At 42.4% G+C, this 24,455-nt stretch overlaps 1 protein-coding gene across 1 annotated transcript in view; it reads right to left on the bottom strand.

Moving 5' to 3' along the window:
* LOC143522197 (histone deacetylase 4-like) overlaps window positions 1-15,093 on the bottom strand; it is a 76,206-nt gene extending 61,113 nt beyond the window's left edge. Inside the window, exons 1-2 of the mRNA XM_077015969.1 lie at window positions 14,930-15,093; window positions 12,033-12,159 (exon numbers count right to left, since the gene is read on the bottom strand). Of these exons, the coding sequence (XP_076872084.1) occupies window positions 12,033-12,057 (25 nt within the window). The 5' untranslated portion in view covers window positions 12,058-12,159; window positions 14,930-15,093. The remainder of the gene's footprint in view (window positions 1-12,032; window positions 12,160-14,929) is intronic.
* Window positions 15,094-24,455: the final 9,362 nt, after the last annotated feature.

The following is a 24,455-nucleotide window of genomic DNA, read 5'->3' on the forward strand; positions in this document are numbered from 1 at the left end:
GATGGAGAACCGGGGGGAGCAGACGGCTAAAGACGGGAGCGTAGAGGAGACCTAAGACGGAAGAGGCCTCAAGAGAGAGGAGACTGTTCTAATAATCTGGTATTAGAAGAGAGGCATGACACAACCGAACAGACCCATCCATCGTTTCCATGAGGGTGTTTCTATGGAAATTGAACTAGCCATGAACAGATGTGAAAATGTGAAAAGCAATATTCTAAAGCAAATGTTCAGTTAACAGCTGTGGTTACTGTCATATGGTCGTCGGTAGTCATTACGCCTACAGCCCATTACAGTGATGTGATGTGAGATGTAAGTGATCTGGGTCAAACCCTGGAATCGTGAACCCTATTTAGACGTCTGGGAGAGAGACACTCTCAATGAGACAAAGCTTTACAATCGCATTCCCCTCCCCCTTCCCTAGAAACACACAAACATTCCCCTCCCCCTACCCTAGAAACAAACAAATATTCCCCTCCCCCTACCCTAGAAACAAACAAATATTCCCCTCCCCCTACCCTAGAAACAAACAAACATTCCCCTCCCCCTACCCTAGAAACAAACAAACATTCCCCTCCCCCTACCCTAGAAACAAACAAACATTCCCCTCCCCCTACCCTAGAAACAAACAAATATTCCCCTCCCCCTACCCTAGAAACAAACAAACATTCCCCTCCCCCTACCCTAGAAACAAACAAATATTCCCCTCCCCCTACCCTAGAAACAAACAAACATTCCCCTCCCCCTACCCTAGAAACAAACAAACATTCCCCTCCCCCTACCCTAGAAACAAACAAATGTTCCCTTCCCTAGAAACAAACAAACAAACAGACAAACCCCCTACAGCCTACACTTGAGGTCGTTTCTTCTGGAGTGTTCTATGCTGACATTAACGAGCCCCCACGGTGACCAGGGGACGCCACATGGTGCAGGAATTAGTGCAAAAGGCTAAATGTAACATCACAAAAGGCTAAATGTAATATCACAAAAGGCTAAATGTAATATCTAGGGGTGACCTGCAATAGTCGCTGATTCGACTATAGTCGACTATAGCCCCTAGTCGACTATGAACGTCATAGTCGAATGTACCATTCTAACTGCATGGAGGTTCCCAAGGATGCTGCTAAGCATTAGTTGTTACATGAAATGTCTTTGTTTTCGTTATATATAGCCTTTTGTCAAATAAAATCATCCTAATTTCTGTTAATAAATATTTAAAAATTATGTCTGCGCATTAACAATAGGCATATTCCTTACTACACATTAATAAATCACACCCTGCAGTTGCACAATCCAAACGAGCGGAGCTGAACACGCTACACGATAGTCAGCATCTACTAAAAAACTTCAAAAGTATTTTGAAAAAGATAAAGATGAATCAAACAAGGTAAAGTGCAAGTTATGTCATCAACGTCTTTCATTTCGCACGACAACAACCAACATGGCATACCATTTAAAACGCGTAAGGTGGAAAAAACAGTTCAGCCGTTTGTCGTTTCGGTCGTGTCGTCTCGTAGTAGGCCTATAGACATTTTTTGTTGTTTGCTTTTAAACCCCGTTACTTGAACCTTTCCTTATATATTTTTTGCTGTTGTGTGTCAATTTGTTAATATTTCCAGGCAGGCATATTTTATTTATAATATTTTTGACATTTTGCAGAGTGCCTGTCTGACAGTTCGATATGCGCAATGCGCACTGACGGTTAATGTTCTCTAACGTTTCATAAAAAATAAACAAGTAAATAAATAAAAGCTGAATAAAGCCAACCTACCGTGTTTATTCATTTATCTGAGTGTTTTAGGTTTTTACTTTGAAGAGGAAAAAAGTCCTGAATGAGAACAGGATCCCGTTAAAGATGCTCTAAATAAAAAAAATAAAAATAAACCTGATTCGACTATTAGTCGACTAAAGGGAAAAGCTGACGAATCAGATTCGACTATGAAAATCCTTAGTTGAATACACCCCTAGTAATATCACAAAAGCGAAACACGGCAAACATTCATCCATCCATCTTTTGGTTTTGCTCATGTTCTTATCTTCTCTGGTGGACTGGTGGAGGATCTTAGTTTTGTGTCAGTGCAGATGTGTGTGGATATCCATGTGTGTGTGTGTGTGTGTGTGTGTGTGTTTGCTTGTATCTCTAATTATGTGTACATTTGTGTTTGTGTGTGTGTGTGTGTGTGTGTGTGTGTGTCTATTTTTAGCAGCACCCCATCCAGGAGTTTCCTTTGTGTCGGATCACCCAGTGTCTGCTTAGCCTTGGAAGTAAAGCCAGATTTGTGCCACTGCTGAACTCAAACTCCTGGTGAAGGGATGTTCAGGGTGGATGTGTGTGGACGTGGTGGTGTACGTTACCATTTACAGCACGCAGCTAATTAGAGGCATCTTGTCTCGAGGGATTTACAGTATAGTACTCTTCCTGATACTGGTGTACCAACCCCGAGTCTAAAGACACCATTGAGGCAGAACACCATCAGAGACGCCAGACTGCAGGTGAAGGCACGTGATTCTTTCAAGTGCATTAGTACGACTACGGGTCATCTGAGCCTAGCTGGGGCAGAACGTTCACTGTCCATGACAAGAGCGTGGAGAGACACTGCCGTGTGCACCTCAGAACGTTCTAGCCACACAGAGCAGCCTGCAACCCAGGGACCCGTTCACTTCTTTATTTACTTCCAGGCAAATTAAACAAGGACAAAATCTAGGGTGCAGAGGGTCCTTGGAGACATGGAAGTTAGCAGGTCCTTCTGACAGCCTTTTATAAACTTCTTTTGATTGGATGCATGACTAACTAGGCCTGCCAAAGAACAGACCGCCTGCAGAATTAACTGCAAATGCAAAAGAAGGCTTTCTATCAGCCTGAAGCTCCTTAAACTGCCAAGACGGAGACACGGAGAGGAGGAAGCAGGCAGCTCCTGTTCTGGGCAGCCGCACTGTGCACCAAACGCTTTCTGCTAATGTTTTGCAGCCACTGCTGATTTAGCTAATGGACACAGAAAAGGACGTGTGTTTATGAAAAAATGGATCGAATTAGATTTGACTGAGAAAACGTAGAAATCACTCCCCGAAAATGTTGCTGCTGGGCTGCAGATAAATTTTTTTTTTTTAGGAATCCATATCTGATCCATAAATAGCCAAAGAACAAATGAAAAACTTTGAAAAGTGAGAAGTGCTAGAAGAATAGAGACGTTCTGCACGCTCACTGTAATTCTGTACCTTCCCTGGACGGAGACACGGTATGACAGGCAGGCAGGGACAGTGTCTCCGCAGACTGTGATGGGTCTTCAGGTCTGTGGACCAGTGTGTGTGTAGTGACACTGTGTCGCCTCCGTCTCACCCCCTGCTGTCCACCACAGGGTCAATCACAGCACACTGAGACGAAGCTCTAAGCCCACTGCCGTCCCCTTTGTCTTTGTTCAGTGCGGGTGTACAGGACCTTCTGGTCAGCGGGACCTGAGGGTCTTTCTTCTTGAATGTTCTGTGCTGAGATTAACGGGCCCCCTTGGTGAGGCTATGCAGGACCAGGGAGCGTCACGTGGTGCAGGAATGAGTGCAAAAGGCTGAGCTCACTCTGTAGCCCGGGAAAAGAGAGACACAACCCTGAAAATCCTGAAGACAAGTGAAAGACTGCAGAGAGAGACTCCAACACCCCCACCCTCCAACACCCCCACCCTCAGCACATGGGCCGGCCCGTCCCTCACACACACACACACACACACGCGCGTGCGTTGGGCAGCACTCTCTCTGCTACCTGCCCCAGCACCCATTAGCATGTTCAGAGCGTGCGGTGTTCAGACCTGTTCTAATTTTAGCCCACGCCACATGTGAAGTGAGGGGGGGGGGTACAAAAACAGGCGACGTTAGTTTGTGTTGTGCACGTGCTCCAGCCGTGCAGGTGTATAAATAGCACATTGTTAAACCCCTCTGCCGTTCAAACAGATGAGGCTTTTAATCCGGGACTCAACACGAGCTCTGCTGAGATAAAAATAACCCCCGTGAGACAGAGCGAGATGGAGAGAGAGGAGCAATGTGGAGCTGTAGATGAGACAGAGACCAAAGTAAAATACATAAGAATGAATTAAAGGATGTTCAATATTTATTAGAATCAAATGTAAATCCACAGATGAGAGTTTAAATTTTGCTTATCGCTTTTAAAGTAACGTAAGGCACAGACAGGCTAAAGACCCGAATCCATATTATCAACAAGCTTAAGGGCATTTCAAATGGACTCCAGAACTTTCTAGTGTCACAACGTGTCATCCACAGACATGCTCAGACATTTTTAAGTCTTCAACAGCGTCAATTTCACCTTCATCTCTGACTTAAACAAACATAATGTTCAACACATGTAGGACCTGTGTACTGTATAACTCTAAATAGCACTTGATAAATATTTACACATCAAAATGAATACATAATCTATCCAAATCTATCCAGTTCTTTATCAGATTAGCAGAAGGGAACAAATACATAATGTAATATTGTGCCTCAGATTGGAAACTCAATCTGTAACGGCCGTTTGTGTGTTGTGAGTTCCAGCGCTGCTCTGTGTACAAGCTTATGCATGTTCAAACTATACCAAGCAGGGGACTAAACAGAATACAACTGCATTTATAGTTACAGAACATTTCTGGCACCAAACAGAAAAATTCTCACATGCGTTACAGATCAGCTGAAATATCAGTCTAGTAAGTACAGTAATATTAATATCAATATCATCTAGTACGTACATTAATGCTAATACACAACCACTCTGCAGTGCTAATGTATAGAATATGTTCTTTTTATTCTTATTGAGGCATTTTGAGTAAGACGTCACTGAAAGTCTCTCTTCTGCTCTCAATCATCAATCAATCAAATTTTATTTATATAGCGCTTTTTACAACAGTTGTTGTCACAAAGCAGCTTTACAAGTGCCGAGTCCTAGCCCCCAGTGAGCAAGCCAATGTTCTAACATTGGAGTCTGCTCTGTATTGTGATTACCTATGACACTCATATGATAACAGGGGAAAAGCACTAACCTATGACACTCATATGAAGGATGCAACAGCAACTTAAAGCATATAAAACAACAAAACAATCAACACAGACACAAACCAGACACTTAAAACCAGGAACCAATACTCAGAACACAGAACAAACTGCATGTCCCAATGGTTCATGCATACCATATTCATGCTGATGATAATGACCAGTGCGAACAGCAGGGGGCGATTCAGGCCATGTGCTGGGGACACAGGGCACATCTATAAACCGTCCAGTATCACACACACAGAGGCCAGGATCACATACACAGGGGCCAGTATCACACACACAGGGGCCAGTATCACACACACAGGGGCCAGTATCACACACACAGGGGCCAGTATCACACACACAGGGGCCCGTATCACACACACAGGGGCCCGTATCACACACACAGAGGCCAGTATCACACACACAGAGGCCCGTATCACACACACAGGGGCCCGTATCACACACACAGGGGCCCGTATCACACACACAGAGGCCCGTATCACACACACAGGGGCCCGTATCACACACACAGGGGCCCGTATCACACACACAGGGGCCCGTATCACACACAGAGAGACCAGCCCACAGCCAGCCCCACCAGCCCCACCAATCCCACCAATCCCACCAGTCCCACCAGCCCCACAGCGTAAACCACTAAACAAATCATCACATTCATTAGCTCTCAGCATCGTGCTCTGTAGTCACAGTAACTATGAAATACCCTGTTCGGGGCATTTTTGAAACATGGCTTTAGTGATCATACTAAGAGTGTCTCTCCATTCATACTCTCACTCACATGTGGTCTGCATACAGATCCCATAATGCCTCATTTCACTTGGAGGGCAACATTAATCAAATAGCAACGATACAGCTGAAGGAAAGCAGGACACCAGCCTCCTCTGTCGCTAGGCAGCAGGACACCAGCCTCCTCTGTCGCTAGGCAGCAGGACACCAGCCTCCTCTGTCGCTAGGCAGCAGGACACCAGCCTCCTCTGTCGCTAGGCAGCAGGACACCAGCCTCCTCTGTCGCTAGGCAGCAGGACACCAGCCTCCTCTGTCGCTAGGCAGCAGGACACCAGCCTCCTCTGTCGCTAGGCAGCAGGACACCAGCCTCCTCTGTCGCTAGGCAGCAGCAACAGCTGCACTGTGTATGTGTGAACTGTTCAACAGCTGCACTGGTTATGTGTGAACTGTTCAACAAATGGAGATTTGTTTCCAAGCATTATTTATGCTCTTTATGGACTAAACTAAGAAAGCTCAACTATAATCACAGATCTCTTGCTGTTTCTAATGATTCTCTAACCCTAACTCTGTTTGAATGTTACTGCATGCTGGTTTACATGACTGATGTTGGCCACAACCATAAGAGACTTGGGAAAAGTGATGATATGCAAAACCCTCGCCCACTGCCAGAGTCGATCAACACGAACTTGATCATGGAGTTACCTGTCGCTGACAGGTCTTCACACATCTTTGCTTCACCAATTAAGAAAACAAACCACAATGTGAGTTTGTTGTACACTAACATAAACCATGCCTCCATGGCCATCAGAGCAGGCCTACGAACAGTCCTGCTTGCATCAGCAGACCACAAATGAGATGACAGGAGTACTTTTAAATGGATCATTCACCTTCAGTCCTCATTTGTATGTTGCACGTTGTCCAAATCTACATATGACCTTCTGATCCCTCCCAACAGTCCCCTGTGACTAGCCATGTGCTGCTTCCTATCTGAATTCATTAAGAGCTGTGCTGAACCTCAGTCCTGACCATGCCAGTGTCCTGGGCTGGAGACAGTGGGTTTAACCCACTTACTCAGGTTAAGACTATTCAGCGAGCCCCTCTCCGGTCCACCGTGTGGTGCTGCAGTGTCTCTGTGCTCCAGTGTCACCTCTGAAATAGAGCACTGAAGGATGAATTTTATTTTGAAGTATAATGATTTATTTTGAAGGTAGTGAATCCTACCTAGGCCTACATTGGGTGTCCCATATTGGAATCACAGAATGTTTTGAATGGTTGTCCTTTGTTGCATCATTAGCTCCGGAACAATAGAACACGTTCTAAAGTTCTAAAAGTGACTCTAGAATACAGAGTGGCATATGGAGTCTGTTCCCTCTCAGGCCCCGTCCACACGACGCCGGAGGTTTTTAAAAACGGAGGTTTTTGTCTCCGTTTTCAAAAATATCTCCGTCCACACGATCAGCGTTTTCAAAAATATCTACATCCACACGACGCCGGAGGTTTTTAAAAACGGAGGTTTTTGTCTCCGTTTTCAAAAATATCTACGTCCACACGACGCCGGAGGTTTTTAAAAACGGAGGTTTTTGTCTCCGTTTTCAAAAATATCTACGTCCACACGACGCCGGAGGTTTTTAAAAACGGAGGTTTTTAGCCTCCCGTCCACACGAAAACGGCGTTTTCGGTCACCGAAAACGGAGGTTTTTGAAAACACCTTCCAAGGTGGAGACTTTTGAAAACTCCGGTCTCGGCGTATTCGTGTGGACGGGGAAAACGCATGTTTAGGAAAACGCTGACGTCACATAGTGAGTCTGCGCATGTCTTTTTTTTTTTGTTTATATTCGCTCAGCTTGTTCAGCATGGATACGCAGCTGATACGCAGCCGTGAAACGCTGCAATTAACATGCCAGCCCAGTAGAGGGCAATCGTACTTCCCACAGAATGACATCAAAACACTTGAAGAATCAAATTAAAGCAAATATATTTGTATAACGCTTTTCACAACACACGTTGTCCCAAAGCGCTTTACAGGATTTACAAAGTTAACAATAATGTAGCGTGTAGTGCGGATGATTGATTCAGGGAACGAGCCATTTTGAATACTTGCTTTCTTTATTAGAAAGCAGCCCTGTTTCAACACAACGGGTAATGCTTGTGAACTCGGACTTACACATACATTGAATGGGTGCGGGGTATCGAATGAGTACGAACACACGGGGGTGGTAGGTTTGACAAGCACATTAAAAACACTCATACATACATCGATTAGAAGCTTACATTGTACAGACACATTCATCACATAGCACTTTATCACAAGCACATTACAGACATTATAACACTAAACTTAGCGACCAAATATGACACGAAAGGGATTATGGGAACGATTTGAAAAAACTGAACGCAGCGCATTTAGGCACCTCCGCTGTGTTATGTAATGCGAAAGTAACATTAAATTAAACTGTACACATGTTAATAATCCGCCAATTGCAGTGACAACGAAAGCAATCACGGAGCTGTCCATGCTGAACAAGCTGAACGAATGTAAACAAAAAAAGACATGCGCAGAATCCCTATGTGACGTCAGCGTTTTCCTAAACATGCGTTTTCCCCCGTCCACACGACAATGCCGAGACCGGAGTTTTCAAAAGTCTCCACCTTGGAAGGCGTTTTCAAAAACCTCCGTTTTCGTGTGGACGGGAGGCTAAAACGGAGACAAAAACCTCCGTTTTTAAAAACCTCCGGTGTCGTGTGGACGGAGATATTTTTGAAAACGGAGACAAAAACCTCCGTTTTTAAAAACCTCCGGCGTCGTGTGGACGGGAGGCTAAAACGGAGACAAAAACCTCAGTTTTTAAAAACCTCCGGCGTCGTGTGGACGGGGCCTCAGTAAGGACCAAAAAAGTCACAATGTGAAGTGAAGCAAGCTAGCTGAAACTCAGAATACATCAGCCATGAAAACATGGGGGGGGGGGGGGGGTGTCAAAGTCAACTGTGTGTCTCAAATGAATGAAACAAACTTTTTGGGACCCGTTGTGCAGTTTGGCTTGCATGGCTGCTAGCAGAGATAGCTCACTAATCAGTCCTACTGATCCCACCAATCTCAACAGTCTCACTAGTTGTCACGTAGGGCCACGCCCCCCTCTCTTAGCTGTCACTCTGGTTCTCTGTCCCTTGTGTAGGTGTTGTTCCTTGCCCGTTAATCCCGCCCTGCTTGTCTGTTGCCCTGGTTTCCCTCTGTCTGCCACGCCCGTGTCGTTATTGTCTTCACCTGTGTCTAGTTTAGTTCCATGTATATATAGTCCTGTGTTTCCCTAGTCCCTTGTGGGTTATTCGTTCTGTTGTGGTTTGTTCTGAGGTCCAAGCGTTCGTTCCATGTTTTCTGCGATCCTTGTACTCTCTGTCTTGTATCGTTACTCTCTGTCTTTGTGAGTATCGTTACTGTTCCGTCGTTCCGCAGCGCGTGCTACGTTACACTAGTGTTCACTGTTGACGTGACCGCTAATGACAGTGAGATTAATTCTAAAATGCAGTTGCTCAGTTGCACCTACATGCCTCCAACCATAGAGGGCTCCACTTCAGCCGGAGTATGACAAAGGGCACCAGAATCCAATGTGCTAATGAAGAGAGGCAAAAATTAAACATCATCATAATCATGCCAGTGTTGATCCTTACAGACACCAACCAGCTCCTTACAGACACCAACCAGCTCCTTACAGACACCAACCAGCTCCTTACAGACACCAACTAGCTCCTTACAGACACCAACCAGTTCCTTACAAACAAATATGAATGTGGCTGTATAAAACATCATATATAAATTACTTGTACTGAAGATTTAATTAGCTGTTACTTAATTTCCCAGTGGAAAGTTCTATAATTTAAGAGTTTCTGCCATAACGTCATTGTTGGTTAGGCAGTGTGCGTACCCCGATTCAACATCATTAGCCTGGTCTTCAATCTTCTATATCAGTGAAGTCTGTGCAGCGCCATGAGGAATGAGAAACATCACAAATGTTGACTGCCTGTTGCTGAGTCCGATGTTACGCAGTAGTCAATGTCTTTTGAAAAATGACTTCAGATTAGGTGTAAAATGGAGACAGCGGTGGTGAGGAAGTGCTATGTCACAGCGTTGACGGACTGCCTTCTTTGACGGCGCTGCTATTTCAGGTAGACAATCCATGCAACAAATTTCAATCAGATAACTTCCTCTTTATTCAGAGGTTTGTGTGTAGGAATGAAAGAAAATGGTAAACAGAGGAGCAGGCCATGATGCTCAGTTATGACTACACACACTATATTTCACAAATGAATGGAAGTGGTGTTCAGGAAGTGGTGTTCAGGAAGTGGTGTTCAGGTCAGTCTTCCTTCATGAGGAAGTTAGCACAAATTCCATTTTAAGGAAGTTTGTACAATTTCCATCATAACTCCTACCACCACCACAGTTAATAGTAATAATCTTCTGTCTTATAATTCTTGACAAATTTTTTATATAGAGGGTACTAATATTTTTATCAGCTTTATCAGCATAGTGATATTTGTATATCTTATAACAAAAACGTGACTTTATATACTTTCAAATGTAATTACATTGAATTATTGAATAAATTATTGAATAAAAAATTATCATAGCACAAAATATATAAACAAAGTCTTCATATAATCGGGCAGATAATGAACTGATGAATGTATTAAACTTCACTTCAAGATGGAAAACTCAAAACTGAGACACAACTCACATGCTTCCTTCTAAACACGTGAAGACCAGGAACTGAACCTTACAGGACTCTTTAGTTAGCAGGTTAGACTGGTAACAAAGGGAGGGGTTATTTTCTCAGGAAGCTGCTCATAGAAACTCTGACTGTAACGTGCAGGTGTGTAGAGCAGTGTGAGATGAGATGATACATCGTCACCCAGACCCTGGACCCAAAGAGCTGGCAAGTGATTGGGTTTATATTTTCATATGTTTAATTAAAGATGTATTTAAAATGGTAAAATTGATATCTTACAAGCACTTAAAGGGGGAATCTTGCTAATTCTGTGAAGTTCTATATAGTCACCAGTTTAGTTTCAATACATGATAACAGTTATATCACTTCATCATGACTGGCTCACATTACAATTGTTAGGCTTGCACAATATATTGTTTGTTAATCATTATCACAATACTGTCCTGTTCAATCTTGACTCTACGACTATAGAAGGCTGCAGTATGCACAGGAACTGTCACTCTGACATAATCACTGTACAGTATGAGCATCCTAACCAGCAACCGATGTTCAGAGTGCACAAGCCCTTAACGAACACAAACCAGACCTTAACTAACACAGGCCAGTCTTTAACGAACACAAACCAGCCCTTAACGAACACAGGCCAGTCTTTAACAAACACAAACCAGCCTTTACAGAACACAAGCCGGTCTTTAACGAACACAAACTAGCCTTTCAAGAACAAAAGCCAGTCTTTAACGAACATGAGCCGGTCTTTAACGAACACAAACCAGCCCTTAACGAACACAAACCAGCCCTTAACGAACACGAGCCAGTTTTAACGAACACGAGCCGGTCTTTAACGAACACAAACCAGCCCTTAGCAAACACAGGCCAGTCTTTAACGAACACGAGCCGGTCTTTAACGAACACAAACCAGCCTTTAACGAACAAAAGCCAGTCTTTAACAAACACAGGCCAGTCTTTAACAAACACAGGCCAGTCTTTAACGAACACGAGCCGGTCTTTAGCGAACACGAGCCGGTCTTTAGCGAACACGAGCCGGTCTTTAGCGAACACGAGCCGGTCTTTAGCGAACACGAGCCGGTCTTTAGCGAACACGAGCCGGTCTTTAGCGAACACGAGCCGGTCTTTAGCGAACACGAGCCGGTCTTTAGCGAACACAAACCAGCCTTTAATGAACAAAAGTCAGTCTTTAACGAACACAAGTCAGTCTTTAACGAACACAAGTCAGTCTTTAACGAACACAAGCCTCTTTAAAGAACACAAGCCAGTCTTTTTAGACGACATTACCAGTGTTTTACAGCATTTATGCATATAAATGCAGTAATTTTGTCCAATTAGTGCAGTCATAGCTATTGCTGGCCTGACGTTATATGTTTCACCAGTCAGAAAGCATTATCACATACATACTGAAAAACCTTAGTTGGCCATACTTTGCATAATCAACAACAGTAATGTGTTTTCTAAGCTTGAGTGGCAGGTTCATTTTAGATAAGTAACTCCACTCTAGATATTGGAATGTATTTACATTCACAACATTAGTTGCTTTACCTGAGTGGTTATGGGAAGTCATCATCAATAATGGCAACTTCTTCCTTGAAGAGTGAAGCTCCAGAAACAGGCGATCAGTGTCCGGCACGCTCCAGACTGAAGAGATGTGTTCACCTGTGGAATCCACCTGCAAGCAAGCAAGCAAACACTGCACTGTGTAGTAAACAACATGTGTGCGTGAAACAAATGTTCATTGAAATATTGATAATATTATTAATAATAACAATAACAATACTACTACTCATTTCAACATGGTGGGCCTAATGCTACATATAACGAGTCAACAAAAGTGCCCAGAGGGTGCTGGACTGTCCTGTGGTTTGTCCACACCTCAGAGGACGCTGGACGACCCTGTGGTGTGTCCACACCCCAGAGGACGCTGGATGGCCCTGTGTCTCACTCATGATGGTCTCTCCTAACACTGACTCCTGACTTGGGCATTGCGATATAGACTATGATAAAGTCTCTGGTAAAAAGCTCTGTACACATAAAACTGACTAGAACTGTTTACTGTTATAGTTTTTTATACCTATCAGTGAAAAATGAAAAAGATTGTATATAATATACTATTACAATATAACAACAAATATATACAATATTACAATATAACAACAAATACAAACATACAATGTAACAATATAATACTACAGATCTATAAATCTATTATATACATATATTAATGTTTAATATACAGATCATAGACTTGTATATATAGTCTGTGATATAGATATATACATTCAACCAATATATAGATATATAAAGTGTAACAATAAAAAAATATATAGATATATACACTGTAAGAGTGTTCATAGCAGATATTAATTCATATAGGGTATAATGTAGATTTTACCAGCAGCCATAAATAATATGCTGTCAACATTTACCACATAGACTACAGTACAATACACAACCACCAGTTCTCCAAGTTCCTCATATGAACAACAAAGAGGAACCGTCCATTACAGGTTATATCAACTGATGTTTGGGGAAGTTATAAAGCACTTAATGATTAATTAAATAGGGTCAGGAACCTGTTCATAACTTTACACAGGACACACACACACGCAAGAACACATCCAGCCCTGTACAAGACGAAGAGGACCCCGACAAACAGGTTCCAATTCATTACGGATGTGTTCACATGGATTTCATTCAAGTCCACATTCCAGTTAATGTAAACATTTAAGTCTACATAAATATTGCTGCCATATTCAGAGAATACCCCAAAACACAAAATAAACCTCAAAAACACAAGCTTGGCCTGTAATTCACGCCATGATGGCAGACACGTGATGAGCACCCTAAAGTCTGGGGGGGGGGGGTCACACCCCAACCCCCCACTCCAGAAGAGACTCAGTGACATGAGAAACCAGGCAGGGAACACTGGGGACACGAGACAATACCGCACCAGTGCTCCCGCCAAAGAGCCCACCCCCATGGTGGGCCTCAGTCCTGCTGTTGACTGCTCTCTTTTGTAAAAAATGTCTTTGACCAAGCAGTCTCGATATGAGGTAACCATGTGGAATATTCTGAGTGTTGTCTGTCACTGGCCGTAGGTCAGCAGTGAACAGCAGGCAATCAGACTTCTGGTCTTCTTAAGAAAACCACTAGACAACTTTATTTAGGTCCTGCTATGGCCAGATACTCAAAGCTTATCGATTTTAACTATAAAAGCGAAACTGAACTGTTGGAAACGTAACCTAATACAAACGCATGTTAGAAACGGGACGTGCTGTTGTTTTACCTACTGATCCTAACCATAACTCTCCAACGGCACACACAACATATCCAGCATACACACAAATCAAACACACTCAACTTATCCAGCATACACACAAATCAAACACACAACATATCCAGCATACACACAAATCAAACACACACAACATATCCAGCATATACACAAATCAATCACACTCAACTTATCCAGCATACACACAAATCAAACACACAACATATCCAGCATACACACAAATCAAACACACACAACATATCCAGCATACACACAAATCAAACACACTCAACTTATCCAGCATACACACAAATCAAACACACAACATATCCAGCATACACACAAATCAAACACACACAATATATCCAGCATACACACAAATCAAACACACTCAACTTATCCAGCATACACACAAATCAAACACACTCAACCTATCCAGCATACACACAAATCAAACACACTCAACCTATCCAGCATAAACACAAATCAAACACACTCAACTTATCCAGCATGCACACAAATCAAACACACTCAACATATCCAGCATCCACACAAATCAAACACACTCAGCCTGGTGTTGGATGTTGCGTTAAACAACCGCAAAGCTCAACGCGTGTGGTAGTCCATGCAGTCGGGGTCCCTCTCGGATGAAATGTGGACTACATCGTCTCTCACGGATCTGTCATCACTGTTTCTTCACCTCATTCACAAAAATGGTCGACGCATGGTCTAACACCCGCCCATCTCCACACAACCCACATCATTGGTCATTAGTGACTTAACCACACAATTGCATAATTCTAGTAAAAAGGAAACACCGCGTCCAGTTACACCACTAATGTCTCGATCCGAATCGGGACTGATGTGATCCGTTTTCAGTTCGACATTTCCAAATGGTTTCGGTCCATTACGCGGTTACACAAACCCACAGCATCCCTGAATGGATGTGGCGACCCAAACGCGCGCTGGTTCCCGTTTGAACAGAACCGTGTGGTGTTTAATCCTCCCACCACCCCATTCATAAAATACAAACGTGTTTATCGCGTTTGGGCTGTAAACGAGCCGTAACTCGCAGTGTTTCCATCAGTGGGGAGTTTTGTTGGTGTTGTAGTTGCTGTAATGATGCGTGTGTGGGTCTAATGAACGTGCGATGCTGCCAGCTCACCTGGACGTGACGGATCCGGTGATAAAAACGCGTTCAGTTCCCGTGAGACGCGCAGCAGCGGCTGAAACGTCCGCGGTCACACTCCGCCATACTGGATTTGTGATTAGGGCATCACGTGTGGCGAGACGGTACCGAGTCCCGGAGAGGCGGGAAAGCGCCGCGGATCTGCGATACACGCCCGGGCCGCAGCCGCACGCCTGCGTGCTCCGTGGCGCTTGTGGACACCGGGCTACGCCACATTCAAGTTGCCCAAATTCAAATATTACACACCAAAGGAGCTCACTTCAATAGAGGAGCGAAACGCCAAAATAGACGTTTATTAAAGTGATTAATATATATAATAATACAAATTTAGCGAAAATACAAGTAAAAGCAAGTCTCCCCTCTTTCTCTCTCTCTCTCTCTCTCTCTCTCTCTCTCTCTCTCTCTCTCTCTCTCTCTCTCTCTCTCTCGTTCATTCACACACAAACACACACATACACACACATTGTGGTTCTTTGTTGCTGTCACTGCATCCTAAAATAGAGTTAGATTAGATTTCTACGTGGTGCTCTTAATGCAATCTATGGTTACAGAGCTTAACTTTAGATGTGAATACATGTGAATTCCATTTTTGCATATATTATTATTATATATTACCATATGTAATATTTGAACATTATATATTTAATATATAATTTTAATATTTAATACAAAATCTTAATATATTACATAATATACGTAATATACGTATGTTAACATGTGGATATAATATATTACATATTTCTCCAATTGTGCCAGATATGTCTGTCTTCCACCTCTCTGTTTTGGTCAGGATGGGCCAGAATACTCTGAAGTTGTTTCTGAGATATCAGAACAGAACCATTCCACCCTGTGACTGGTCCAACCACACATGGCACACTGGTAACACTGGTAACACTGGTAACACTGGGAACTCACTGTCAGCTGCTCCAGTGTTGTAAGCTCCAGTTATAAGTGCAGAATCTTCTCCCTGGCAGACACATCCATAGACGTTTTAAGCTGCATATACCATTTCTCAATTTTGCTATTTTAATTATGCCAGAAGAAACAGCATGTAACAGTAATATGATCAAATATTACATCTATGATCCTCAGTTTCTTCATTAAGCCTTAGACCTTGAGTATTTACTATTCCTCAAGAAACCCTATGCAGTGCTTAAAAGATGTTAAACACAGATAACTGTTCTATTATCACACTTATCACAGTGTCATCATAGTTATATTTACTTTTGACTTCTACATCAAATCATTACATTATCAACAATCTCATGCAGGCTGGTCAGATATGGTCAGAGGGCCGGATGTGTCTCGTGGACCGTACAGTGTCCAGGTCTGAACTACACACACTCCACACGCACTCTGTGTGTGTCGTGATGTCCTCGGACACCTGCACACAACTAACAATGTTACAGACGCTTCATGGTGACATTCCTGTAACTGGCTTAAGCAATTTCACCGAAGTCATCAGAGACTTTTTTATTGTACATGATACCATATAATCACCTATGAGTCAAAAACCAGAACAGACTCATCTCAGTGTTTTTTATCATATTTTTGCAGAATAAAATTTTTTGGTGTTGTTTTTGTGTGCAGGGAGGGATGGTTACCATGGCAACAGCGGTGTAGTTGTTAAGCAACAGTTATAACATTTCTGTAAATGGATCCATAGCCGACTGTTGGGGGGCCGTTAGCAGATCAGGACCGTTATCAAAGCTGGACCTAGCAGAGCAGGACAGTTAGCAGAGCAGGACAGTTAGCAGAGCAGGACAGTTAGCAGAGCAAGATCATTAGCAGAGCAGGACAGTTAGCAGAGCAGGAGAGTTAGCAGAGCAGGACGTTAGCAGAGCAGGACAGTTAGCAGAGCAGGACAGTTAGCAGAGCAGGACAGTTAGCAGAGCAAGACCGTTAGACTGCAGTCTTTCTACATCAGCACTTCCACTGGAGTGGACACTCCCTTCTGATTGGAAACAAATTCAATATCACAGCATTTCCATTTGTGTTATTTCATTTGCGTTCTCAGACACCCACATTAAGCATCAGCATGGATTTGCACCCTTTGCAATGAGTATATTTTACATTAGTAATGTAACTCATGTTTCTAATTACACTATATATGATTATATTTTAATATGAAGAGAGAATTTCAATTTGGCTTAGAAAGGTTTGAAAATGACACAGAAACATTATGAAATGGAGCAATACTTTCACAAGCAGGCTATAGGCCTACAGTGTGAACTGCAGTACAATGTAAATAATATAATATTATATTAATCTTAAAATATGTTTATAAGTCTTAAAATATGCTGTCACTACTGATCACCCATCCTGTGCATCCATTTTAGTAGAAACATCTAATATTAATGTTAGCTAATAATGTTAGCTACACCTCAGATGTATAAGATTATATATCAGGAGTCACACCCAATTTTGGTTGACCTTCCCTGAATTCTTCCTCAGTGGTGAGAATCTGACCACAGGACCACTGCTTGGTGGACGTGTTTGTGTGGGTGACCGCTATCAAGACAGCAGTGACACTGAGTCATGAAACAACCCAAACAGGCACTGTTGCCTAATCAGTCAAAGCACTCAGATGGGGTAGTTCAAGCCCCACTACTCTGAAGTTACAAGACCCTTAAGCCTCAGTTGCTCTGACTGTATTGTCATCATTGTAAGCGCTTCTGGCTAAAGCGTCAGCTAAACGCATGTGCATCTTGTGAGGTGACCAGTGAGTATTTGTGCAAGCGAGTGTTGGCTGCGAGTATATATACAGGCTATATGTTCTGTTGGCTTTTTGCACAAAGATTTGTCAGCCATAGACTGAGGCTCTGTATGGGCATAGCTGGGCCCCAGTAGTGCAGACACACCACAGCACTGCCCTGGGGCACAGAGCCGGGAAGAGCTTCGTCTGGTCCTCTAGGGACCACTGGTTGAGACAGTGAAGAGTTTCACAGGAACATTCTTTGACTGTAGAATGCATTTGTCTGTGAATACTATGTTTTCATAAAAAATGTATGTTCTACATCCACCGTCTCAGTTGAGTCAGCTGGTTTGGTTTGAGCCAACATATGTTAAAGGTTAGAATATCTGAATGAAAGTTCTCTGCAGTGCATGAGTACCTTAAAAGACTTACAGACTTAAACGAGAAGAGAGAGAGGTGGAGTGGGTCCCAGAATAGCTAAAATAAAACTTGCCAACTAAGTTTCTGAACCCTGGTAGGGTCCCCAACAACATACAGGAATATAGGCCTGATTTATATTGCCCTCTTTTAACGCTTAGTTGGGATAACAGAACGGTTTTATATAAAAGTGTTAATCAATCAGTTTTTGTTCTATACATTATTTTTCACTCATTATTCACCAGATACTTTTTATTCACCCAAGAATCTTGTGTATACAAGACGTGTGTATACGTGACCACAGACGTGTGTATATGTGACCACAGACGTGTGTATATGTGACCACAGACGTGTGTATACGTGACCACAGACATGTGTATACGTGACCACAGACATTTGTATACGTGACCACAGACGTGTGTATACGTGACCACAGACGTGTGTATACGTGACCACAGATGTGTGTATGCGTGACCACAGACGTGTGTATACGTGACCTCAGACGTGTGTATACGTGACCACAGACATGTGTATGCGTGACCACAGACGTGTGTATACGTGACCTCAGGCGTGTGTATACGTGACCACAGACGTGTGTATACGTGACCTCAGACGTGTGTATACGTGACCACAGACATGTGTATGCGTGACCACAGACGTGTGTATACGTGACCACAGACGTGTGTATACGTGACCACAGACGTGTGTATACGTGACCTCAGACGTGTGTATACGTGACCACAGACGTGTGTATGCGTGACCACAGACGTGTGTATACGTGACCTCAGACGTGTGTATACGTGACCACAGATGTGTGTATGCGTGACCACAGACGTGTGTATACGTGACCTCAGACGTGTGTATACGTGACCACAGACGTGTGTATACGTGACCACAGACGTGTGTATACGTGACCACAGACGTGTGTATACGTGACCACAGACGTGTGTATACGTGACCTCAGACGTGTGTATACGTGACCACAGACGTGTGTATACGTGACCACAGACGTGTGTATACGTGACCATAGACGTGTGTATACGTGACCTCAGACGTGTGTATACGTGACCTCAGACGTGTGTCCTAGCAGTCTTGAGATTTGTGGTACAGATGAGGCTATTTGGGACTGCCGTTTCCATAGTAACCAAGGGTTTCCACTTTTCTATTTGAACCTTGCAACACCAGTTACATAACTTGTCTTAAACAGAGCTTAATGCTACATAAAGCAATTTTGTGCAACACATTGTTGAAAGTTTTCCTGACTGATTTCTTTGGTATAATCTTTTATTAGATTTTGGTTTTGGTCTTCTTAATTGGTAACATATAATAAAACATAATATATATGCACAGTGCCATATAACTATCCGTAAGAGTCTTTTGCTGATGTCAAAACAACGCCCTGCTCCCTGTGTACGGAGTGACATCGTATGTGCTGTGATTAGTTGGAACAAGCCCTTGCTACTACAGAACCTCTTAACAGACTCGTTAAATCATCTTGCCTTGTTTTCTTAACTTGTACCTTAGATCTAGTTGAACCAAATACTTACTGTTCTCCTCTCCTCCCTCTCTATTAATGTATATGAGCTTGTTGAGTATAACACTAGTGATATATCAATCAATCAATCAAATTTTATTTATATAGCGCTTTTTACAACAGTTGTTGTCACAAAGCAGCTTTACAAGTGCCGAGTCCTAGCCCCCAGTGAGCAAGCCAAAGGCGACAGTGGCAAGGAAAAACTCCCTAGTTTTTTGCATGAGGAAGAAACCTTGAGAGGAACCAAGACTCAGGGGGGGAACCCATCCTCCTCTGGCCGACACCGGTCACCATGACAACAACAACAATTTAGACAGAAAGAAGAGAAAGAAAAGGAAAAAGATGTAATAATGTCCATCATGATGTATGCATCCGGTTAGGCAGGAGGTGGCTGGCCAAGGATGGATCGCTGGTCTCCTCATCTCATTATTCCTCAAGCAGGTGGGCAGCCATGTGGAGAAATGAAACAGGGAAAATTAGCTCTGTATGAGGACATATACAGGACAGGTAAAATTATAAACATTTCCGGAGTGTGGCAGCAACTCCGGCATTTAGTTAAACTATTACAGCCTAGCTAAAAAGGCAGAACCAGAAGGTACCATAGGCTTGGGGGCATTCTGAGACAATGGCATCCGTCCACTGCACTGTCAACAAACTTGAGTGACCACGAGCAGTGACAGGACGACAGCACCAGCGCCCCAGTCTACCATAAAACCCTTCATCTATGAACCCCTGGATCTGTACCTTTATCTAAGGGGGATATTAATTATCAAACGCTAAACTAAATAAGTGGGTTTTCAACCTAGACTTAAAGATTGTGACTGTGTCGGAGTCCCGGACGCATTTAGGAAGATTATTCCAAAGCTGGGGGGCCTTACAAGAAAAGGCTCTTCCCCCTGCTGTTACCTTATTAATTTTTGGAACTAATAAAAGACCAGCACCCTGTGATCTTAGTGGGCGTGGGGGTTCGTAATAGGAAATAAGTTCCTGAAGGTACTCAGGAGCAAGCCCGTGCAATGCTTTATAAGTTAATAAAAGAATTTTAAAGTCAATACGGAATTTAACTGGGAGCCAATGCAGGGCTGATAGGACTGGACTGATATGCTGAAATTTTCTAGTTCTGGTCAGAACCCTGGCTGCGGCATTTTGAACTATTTGAAGTTTATTTAGATTCCTATTTGAACAACCTGACAGTAGTGCATTGCAGTAGTCTAATCTAGAGCTAACAAAGGCGTGCACCAATTTTTCCGCATCATCCTGTGATAATGCATTTCTTAATTTAGCAATGTTACAGAGATGTAGAAAAGCTATCCTAGTACTATTATCTATGTATTTATCAAATGATAGGTCAGAGTCGAGTATGACGCCTAGGTTTTTGGCTACTGTGCCAGGTGTAATGGGGTAGCCTGCGAGATTAAGCATTAGATCTGGAATTTTCTGTTTTGAGGCCTTAGGGCCCAGAAGGAGAACTTCTGTTTTGTCCTCATTAAGTTGGAGGAAGTTTAGAGACATCCAGCATTTAATATCTCTTACACAGGCCTCAATTTTTCTTAAACTGAGTTTGTCATCAGGTTTGGCTGATATGTAAAGTTGAGTGTCATCTGCATAGCAGTGAAAATTGACACCATGTTTGTTTATAACTGTGCCCAATGGTAGCATATATAATGTAAATAATAGTGGTCCTAGAATGGAGCCTTGCGGGACCCCATATTTAACTTTTGTACGTTTGGATGGAATATTATTGAGCTCTACAAACTGATAGCGATTTGTTAAGTAAGAATGAAACCATGAAAGGGCTGTGCCAGAGACTCCAACCCAGCGTTCTAACCTTTCTAGCAAGATCCTATGATCAATTGTGTCGAAAGCTGCACTAAGATCAAGAAGCACTAACAGTGATACATAACCTTGATCTGAAGCAAGGAGGAGATCATTTGTTACTTTAACTAATGCTGTTTCAGTACTGTGATGGGGCCTAAAACCAGATTGGAACTTTTCAAATATGTGATGCCTATGCAGATATAGGCATAATTGCTGGGCAACAGCTTTTTCTATGATCTTAGATATAAATGATGTGTTTGAAATGGGTCTATAATTAGATAGTACAGTAGGATCAAGATTTGGTTTCTTAATCAGAGGTTTAATAACTGCTAATTTACATGATTTGGGCATGTGACCTATTGTAATGGATGAGTTAACTATAGTTAGAAGAGGTTCAGTTACCGCAGGTAATACCTCTTTTAATAACTTTGATGGAACCGAGTCTAGTGTGCAGGTAGCACAATTTAAGGAAGAAATTATTTTCTCTAATTCTGATTGTGGGAGTGGATGAAAAGCATCAAGTTTTTCTCCCAGTATGCGATTTAAATCGATGTCAACCAAAGCAGATGACATACCAGTTGTATTGCTAATAAAAGGTTTTATATTTTGTCTAATATTCTCTATTTTATTATCAAAGAAATCTATAAATACATTACTAGTGAGGTTTACTGGAATCTGAGGTTCTGCGCCTGCTTGATTTTTTGTAAGTTTGGAAATAGTATTAAAAAGAAATCTAGGATTGTTTTTATTTTTCTCTATCAATGAGGCTAGGTATGCTGAGCGTGCTTTAGCGAGTGCCCGTTTGTAGTCAATGATGCTATCCTTCCAGGCACAGTAGAATACTTCCAACATAGTAGATCGCCATTTACGCTCTAATTTACGTGCTATTTGTTTTAAGTTTCTAGTTTGGTCGGTGTACCACGGAGCGAGTTTTTTAGATCTAGTCTTTTTATATTTGAGTGGAGCTACTATATCTAGAGCTGATCAAACATATAGTTCAATCAATACATGATAATGATTACACATTCTCCTCAGTTATAATTTCACCTCATATTCATCTATTTAATCGTAGCCTCTTTTGCTTATTTCGTTTTCACTCTCACATGTTCTCTCTCCCTATCTCTCTCTCCCCATCTCCCTCTCTCTCTGTTATTTTTCTTGATCATCCCCTCTCCATTAACTTCTTTCCTGCTCAGTACTGCTTAGGCGTGGCTTTCTCAGTAACTCCCTGTCCGTTTCTTTTTCTGGAATATCTGTATAAATGTTAGTCCTGTCTGTTGTCTTCTGTTCTCTCACTCTACTCATTCTTCTGTCCATCAGCAGATACTCCTGTGTGTGGAACAGGTTCTGCCTTCAGTCAGAGGACGACGGCTGACCTGTTGGGTCTCTTCTCTTCTTCAGCACCAGTGGGATGACATTCTCCAGCTGGGCAGCCCCCCCCCCCCCCCCCCCCCCCCCTTACCCTTCCCTCATGTGTGTGTCCTCTCATCTCTCTCTCTCTCTCTCTTCCCTCATCTCTCTCTAACCTCATCTCTCTCTCTCTCCTCAGCCTGCGCCGTTTCCTGAAGAGTGCAATCTTTAAAGGTCTCAATTTCTGTCTGAGGCTTTAAAAAAATCCTGTTTAACATTCTGTTAGAGTTTCATTCACCTAATGTCCACTTTGTGTCATTCTACTGGTGCATGACATTTAATTTGGGGTTTCTGAGCCTTTTGAAAACCAATCCAAACAGAATTGTTCAGTGGTCTAAACCTGTTCATCTCTTTACATTCATCTTTGAGAGTAACCCCTACTGGTGATGCCCGTTTACAGTAAAACGTTATGTGTTACTGAATGTAAAAGCAATACCTAGGTTACTCTAATACTCTAATGCAGCACTTCAAACATCAGTCCATCTGGCTGTGTTCTGTGAGTTTATATCATCAACTATGATTATGAACTGAAACAGTCTCTGCAGAATCTCACAGTCGCCAAACCTTTCCATCTTTGGCCAGTGTTTTCGGTTCTTGTTTAACTACGCTCCCTGCATTGATACATCAGGTTTCATCATCTGAAGTGTCCACATCGAGCATTAGAACAGGCTGGTCATTAGTACTGGTCATTCAACCACACTGGTCATTACAACATCCACACTGATCATTTAAACTGCATAGACAGTTCCTATCTGGGCAGACTGACACTCCTAGTCCACAGACTGTATGTGAAAACCAGTAGATTTACATTTTACAATTAGTTCTACCAGAAATATAGCAAGCTGGTGGTATGTCTTTTATTACAGTAAGACTTCAATTTAGATTAAAAATTGTTACAAGTTCATGGCCAAATTTACATTTACTTAAATAGCAACAGTTTTTTACTCGATATACATCATATGTTTAAGTAACTTGGACAGAAATGAATCCAAACTTAACAGAAGAGGCCAAAGCTCATTAAAAAATATATGTTAAAATTAGGGCTGCACGATTAATCGTATTTTTATCGTTATCGCGATGTGAAGTTTCACGATAAACACATCGAAAGAGCCACGATAATATGGAAAAGATTCCGTGCCAATTCGAAATGTAATCGCTACTAGGCAAAAATGGAAATGCAATCCACAAAATGCATTGCTTTTCCATACAAACATGCAGAATACGTGCCACAATGAAATGCAAAATCACTATTACATTACGTTTCAATGCACTTTATCTCTTTATTGAAAAACAATACACAATAATTACCATTCAAACCCAAAACGCTGAATTTATGCCAGAATTGAATATAATACAGCTCGAAATGTAATCACGGCACCGAGGTATTGCTTTTCACCGTACGGTATTTCTGACATAAATGTCTCCTTTAAATGTAATGATCACGAGATTGATTTAAACACTGATGTGATGAAAACATGCCACAATGAAAAGTAAAAGCTCCAGTGTGTGTGGATTTGTATTTAAAGAAAGAAACGCTGAATTCGTGCCAGAAGCCACCTTGAAATGCAATGACTGAACGTCATTGTATTCCACTGTGTGTCTCTGCGAAGCTGTGTTCGTGCCAGAAT

Source organism: Brachyhypopomus gauderio, chromosome 8 (assembly GCF_052324685.1).
Source record: "Brachyhypopomus gauderio isolate BG-103 chromosome 8, BGAUD_0.2, whole genome shotgun sequence".
NCBI lineage: Eukaryota > Metazoa > Chordata > Actinopteri > Gymnotiformes > Hypopomidae > Brachyhypopomus > Brachyhypopomus gauderio.